At 50.8% G+C, this 6,000-nt stretch overlaps 1 protein-coding gene across 1 annotated transcript in view; it reads right to left on the reverse strand.

Annotated features, from left to right (window-relative positions):
- Window positions 1-2,637, reverse strand: part of LOC142749903 (tetraspanin-15-like) — a 252,093-nt gene extending 249,456 nt beyond the window's left edge. The window contains exon 1 of the mRNA XM_075858487.1: window positions 2,429-2,637. Within this exon, the coding sequence (XP_075714602.1) occupies window positions 2,429-2,515 (87 nt within the window). The 5' untranslated portion in view covers window positions 2,516-2,637. The remainder of the gene's footprint in view (window positions 1-2,428) is intronic.
- Window positions 2,638-6,000: the final 3,363 nt, after the last annotated feature.

Below are 6,000 nucleotides of genomic sequence, written 5' to 3' on the forward strand. Positions count from 1 at the left end.
CCTGAAGTTCTCCATCACAAACCTCGGACTTCCGGGGTCTGTGTCGGCAGCTCCGTAGAAATGAATGGAGCGCCGGTCACACTTGAGCTGCGCAGACACCGGAAGTCAGAGGTGAGTGATGGAGAACTTCGGGGGACTTTCGGTCCCCCGCTCTCCCTATCAATGCCAGCGATCACACATGTATCCCCTATCCTGTGGATAGGGGATACATGTCTTTTGTCTTTTCACACTGTAGGTCGCATTTTTTTGAGTGATTGGGGGTGTATGGCGTTCCCTACAGGGGGGGGGCTGTATAGCGTTCCCTACAGGGGGGGCTGTATAGCGTTCCCTACAGGGGGGGCTGTATAGCGTTCCCTACAGGGGGGTCTGTATGGCGTTCCCTAAAGGGGGGTCTGTATGGCGTTCCCTACAGGGGGGGGCTGTATGACTTTCCCTACAGACCCCCCCTGTAGGGAACGCCATACAGAACCCCTGTAGATAACGCCATACAGACCCCACTGTAGATAACGCCATAAAGTCCCCCCTGTAGATAACACCATACAGCCCCCTGTAGATAACGCCATACAGCCCCCCTGTAGATAACGCCATACAGCCCCCTCTGTAGATAGCGCCATACAGTCCCCCCTGTAGATAGCGCCATACAGTCCCCCCTGTAGATAGCGCCATACAGTCCCCCCTGTAGATAACGCCATACAGACCCCACTGTAGATAACGCCATAAAGTCCCCCCTGTAGATAACACCATACAGCCCCCTGTAGATAACGCCATACAGCCCCCCTGTAGATAACGCCATACAGCCCCCTCTGTAGATAGCGCCATACAGTCCCCCCTGTAGATAGCGCCATACAGTCCCCCCTGTAGATAGCGCCATACAGTCCCCCCTGTAGATAGCGCCATACAGTCCCCCCTGTAGATAGCGCCATACAGTCCCCCCTGTAGATAGCGCCATACAGTCCCCCCTGTAGATAGCGCCATACAGTCCCCCCTGTAGATAGCGCCATACAGACCCCCCTGTAGATAGCGCCATACAGACCCCCCTGTAGATAGCGCCATACAGACCCCTCTGTAGATAGCGCCATACAGTCCCCCCTGTAGATAACGCCATACAGCCCCCTCTGTTGATAGCGCCATACAGTCCCCCCTGTAGATAACGCCATACAGCCCCCTCTGTAGATATCTTGAGATTCAGTCCTGCTTGATAGGTAACAGTGCAGTAAGCTAAGCATGATAAGATCATCTAAATTATTGCATCTCAGTTGCATGAGTGCTTTGTGTTATATTCAATGATTCAATTTAACCTAAGTCTCTAAATGTGGGCAAAGAAAATAAAAAAACTATACTCACCTCCTCCCTCGCCTCCGTTCACCCGCCGCAGCCCCCATCCTCCTGTCTCGGTCTGTGTTACAAGTGTACAAGGCTGCACTGGTGACGCGCTGCCGATGGCACGTGACCGCTGCTGCCAATAACTCCTCATTGGTGTGCTGCTGAGGACAGTAGTTCCACAGCAAATCGCTGTTGAGGGCACTGATTGGCTGCAGCGGTCATGTGCCATCGACCGCGCGTCACCACAGCAGCTTTGTAAACACAGAAAGGGATAGGGGCTGCGGAGGGGGAACGGAGGCGCCGGAGGAGGTGAGTATAGGTTTTTCATTTTCTTTGCCCACATTTAGGGACTTAGTTTAGATAAGAATTTAACCCGGAAAAAAATGTGTTACTTGTGTTCTAAACTGGTAATAAAATGTACAATATAAATCTTCCTTCATAATTTTTATTAGTAAGGTTTATTTTTATATGCATATATATGTTTAGGTAACTTTGTCGGTATTGGGGGGGGGGCGGGGGGGCCCTGGCACATTATCTGCACAGGGGCCTTTTGCAGTCTGTGTCCGCCACTGGTACAGACACAGATATTAGATCTGCCAACACGACACATGTGGCAGTCTGGGGCACCAATAAGGGGTAGGGGTTCAATATATGGATTCAAAAAAATCAGTCCAATGGAAAGCCCTGCCTGGGGCACCACAAGAGCTCCTGGTTCCCAAACATTTCCATCAGAGTGATAACGGAGAGTATTTGTAGCAGGTCAGATACAATGGACCATTTTGTGTCATTCATACACTGCTACAATGTGTCACTTTGGTGACTGTTCCGCTTATAGATAATAATCTCCAGCTTTGTACATCATACACGTCTCACAGCTTGTATATACGGCAGCCGCTGCTTTGTGCCAGTGCAGGTGACCACACCTCCATACTACACACTACTACAATGGCACGCGGCGCTGGTTGGCTGCAGCACACGCCATATACTGTACTGTATACTATGTATGGGCACGGAAAATGGGGACAATGAGACCCGCCCGCGGCTATTCTGCCACTGTCCATCCCTGGTATATGCCACACCAGCCGCTCCCCACACAGGCACCTACCGAGAACATGGTGGAGTAGAAGGACAAGGAGAACTTGATGAAGTAGTAGAAGCGCAGCGCGGTCCTCCTTGTGTCACGGCCGGCCATGGCTGCTGCTTATATACCCGGCGCTGTGCGCTCCCCGGTCATTGTCTCAGCGCTGCCACACACAACACTTCCGCATGAGGAGACATGAAGTGCAAGGGAGGGGACACGGATTAACCCTTCACTGTGTGCACACCTGCCGCTCACTGCTCACACTGCGTCAGGGGTTTATTACCAGGTTCAATTATGAGGGAATATTGACCCTTTGTTATCTTTGCTTCGTCCTTGCCAGTATTTGTATTAAAGGGTGGTTAACCCTAGTGCAAGCTGGCCATAATAACCCAGCAATATGATTATTTTTTTAGAAGTGTTACAATATGGCACTGGACTCTGTGCATTGACTACCAATGTCTGTACAATCTGATCTGGCTGCCAATGTCTGTACAATCTGATCTGGCTGCCAATGTCTGTACAATCTGATCTGGCTGCCAATGTCTGTACAATCTGATCTGGCTGCCAATGTCTGTACAATCTGATCTGGCTGCTAGTGTCTGTACAATCTGATCTGGCTGCCAATGTCTGTACAATCTGATCTGGCTGCCAATGTCTGTACAATCTGATGTTGTCTGTTTGGTATGTGCATGTTGTGTTGCGGTGTGACTGGAATAAAGTTGGAATCTTTGAAAAAAGTTTGTCCAGCATGAGCTATGATTAAGAACCTTAGTAGTTCGAAACGCGTAAGCGTCCTCCCTTGGGTTGTTTTTACTTTGTTTTAATAATATGAATTTAAAATTTGGATTTTATCAGAGAGGATGCTAGACAAACTTTTTTTCAAAGAATTCTATCTTTTGTTGACGCAGACATTTTCCACGTCTACGAGCACAAACAAGATTCCAGCGTAGTACAAGCTACATCGAAGGGTATGGTGAGCGGACCAATGCTTTTCTTTTTTCTACTGCAGAATAAGGCCCCTGTAATTGATGGCAGGAGTTTGTCAATCAGCAACTTTGATTGACACTTGACACAAGAGTTCCGCAGCGGCTGAGGTGGTTGGTCTCTACTGGCTGTCTAGAGCATGCATGGAGTCTGTCAGTGTCTTTTGGAAGGTGTGTTGGCAGATGAAAGCCTGATGTCTAATAAAGCCTCCCAGACAAACAAACCTCTGCGTATAATGGTATGTGGTCTGTAGTGTTGAGTGTGTACATGTATTAGTCCTTCTCAATGAATTAGAATATCATCAAAAAGTTAATTGATTTCAGTAATTCAATTCAAAAAGTGAAACTCCTATTATATAGATTCATTACACAGAGGGATCTATTTCCAGCATTTTCTTCTTTTAATGTTGATAATTATGGCGAACAGTTAATGAAAACCCCAAATTTAGTGTCTCAGAAAATTAGAATATTATATAAGCCCAATTTCAAAAATGATTTTTAATACCAAAATGTTGGCCTACTGAAAAGTATGTCCAGTATATGCCCTCAATACTTGGTCAGGGCTCCTTTTGCATGAAGTACTGCAACAATGCGGCGTGGCATGGAGGCGATCAGCCTGTGGCACTGCTGAGGTGTTATCAATGCGGCGTGGCATGGAGGCGATCAGCCTGTGGCACTGCTGAGGTGTTATCAATGTGGCGTGGCATGGAGGCAATCAGCCTGTGGCACTGCTGAGGTGTTATCAAGGCGGCGTGGCATGAGGGCGATCAGCCTGTGGCACTGCTGAGATGTTATCAATGCGGCGTGGCATGGAGGCGATCAGCCTGTGGCACTGCTGAGGTGTTATCAATGCGGTGTGGCATGGAGGCGATCAGCCTGTGGCACTGCTGAGGTGTTATCAATGCGGCGTGGCATGGAGGCGATCAGCCTGTGGCACTGCTGAGGTGTTATCAATGCGGTGTGGCATGGAGGCGATCAGCCTGTGGCACTGCTGAGGTGTTATCAATGCGGTGTGGCATGGAGGCGATCGGCCTGTGGTACTGCTGAGGTGTTATCAATGCTGCGTGGCATGGAGGCGATCAGCCTGTGGCACTGCTGAGGTGTTATCAATGTGGCGTGGCATGGGGGCGATCAGCCTGTGGCACTGCTGAGGTGTTATCAATGCGGCGTGGCATGGAGGCGATCAGCCTGTGGCACTACTGAGGTGTTATCAATGCGGCATGGCATGGGGGCGATCAGCCTGTGGCACTGCTGAGGTGTTATCAATGTGGCGTGGCATGGGGGCGATCAGCCTGTGGCACTACTGAGGTGTTATCAATGCGGCGTGGCATGGGGGCGATCAGCCTGTGGCACTGCTGAGGTGTTATCAATGCGGCGTGGCATGGAGGCGATCAGCCTGTGGCACTGCTGAGGTGTTATCAATGCGGCGTGGCATGGAGGCGATCAGCCTGTGGCACTGCTGAGGTGTTATCAATGTGGCGTGGCATGGAGGCAATCAGCCTGTGGCACTGCTGAGGTGTTATCAATGTGGCGTGGCATGGGGGCGATCAGCCTGTGGCACTGCTGAGATGTTATCAATGCGGCGTGGCATGGAGGCGATCAGCCTGTGGCACTGCTGAGGTGTTATCAATGCGGTGTGGCATGGAGGCGATCAGCCTGTGGTACTGCTGAGGTGTTATCAATGCTGCGTGGCATGGAGGCAATCAGCCTGTGGCACTGCTGAGGTGTTATCAATGTGGCGTGGCATGGGGGCGATCAGCCTGTGGCACTGCTGAGGTGTTATCAATGCGGCGTGGCATGGAGGCGATCAGCCTGTGGCACTACTGAGGTGTCATCAATGCGGCGTGGCATGGGGGCGATCAGCCTGTGGCACTGCTGAGGTGTTATCAATGCGGCGTGGTATGGAGGCGATCAGCCTGTGGCACTGCTGAGGTGTTATCAATGCGGCGTGGCATGGGGGCGATCAGCCTGTGGCACTGCTGAGGTGTTATCAATGCGGCGTGGCATGGGGGCGATCAGCCTGTGGCACTGCTGAGGTGTTATCAATGTGGCGTGGCATGGAGGCGATCAGCCTGTGGCACTGCTGAGGTGTTATCAATGCGGCGTGGCATGGAGGCGATCAGCCTGTGGCACTGCTGAGGTGTTATCAATGTGGCGTGGCATGGAGGTGATCAGCCTGTGGCACTGCTGAGGTGTTATGGAAGCCCAGGTTGCTTTGATAGCGGCCTTCATCTCATCTGCATTGTTGGGTCTGGCGTCTCATCTTCCTCTTGACAATACTCTATAGATTCTCTATGGGGTTTGGGTCAGACCAGTTTGCTGGCCAATCAAGTGCAGTGATACTGTGGTTAATACTCCAGGTATTGGTACTTTGGCAGTGTGGGCAGGTGCCAAGTCCTGCTGGAAAATGAAATCAGCATCTCTTCATAAAGCTTGTCAGCAGAGGGAAGCATGAAGTGCTCGAAAATTTCCTGCTAGACGCTGCGCTGACTCTGGACTTGATATAACACAGTGGACCAACACCAGATGATATGGCCCCCCAAACCATCACTGACTGTGGGAACTTCACACCGGACCGCAAGCAACTTGGATTGACGCCTCTCCACTCTTCCT

The sequence above is a fragment of the Rhinoderma darwinii genome, chromosome 3 (assembly GCF_050947455.1).
Source record: "Rhinoderma darwinii isolate aRhiDar2 chromosome 3, aRhiDar2.hap1, whole genome shotgun sequence".
NCBI lineage: Eukaryota > Metazoa > Chordata > Amphibia > Anura > Rhinodermatidae > Rhinoderma > Rhinoderma darwinii.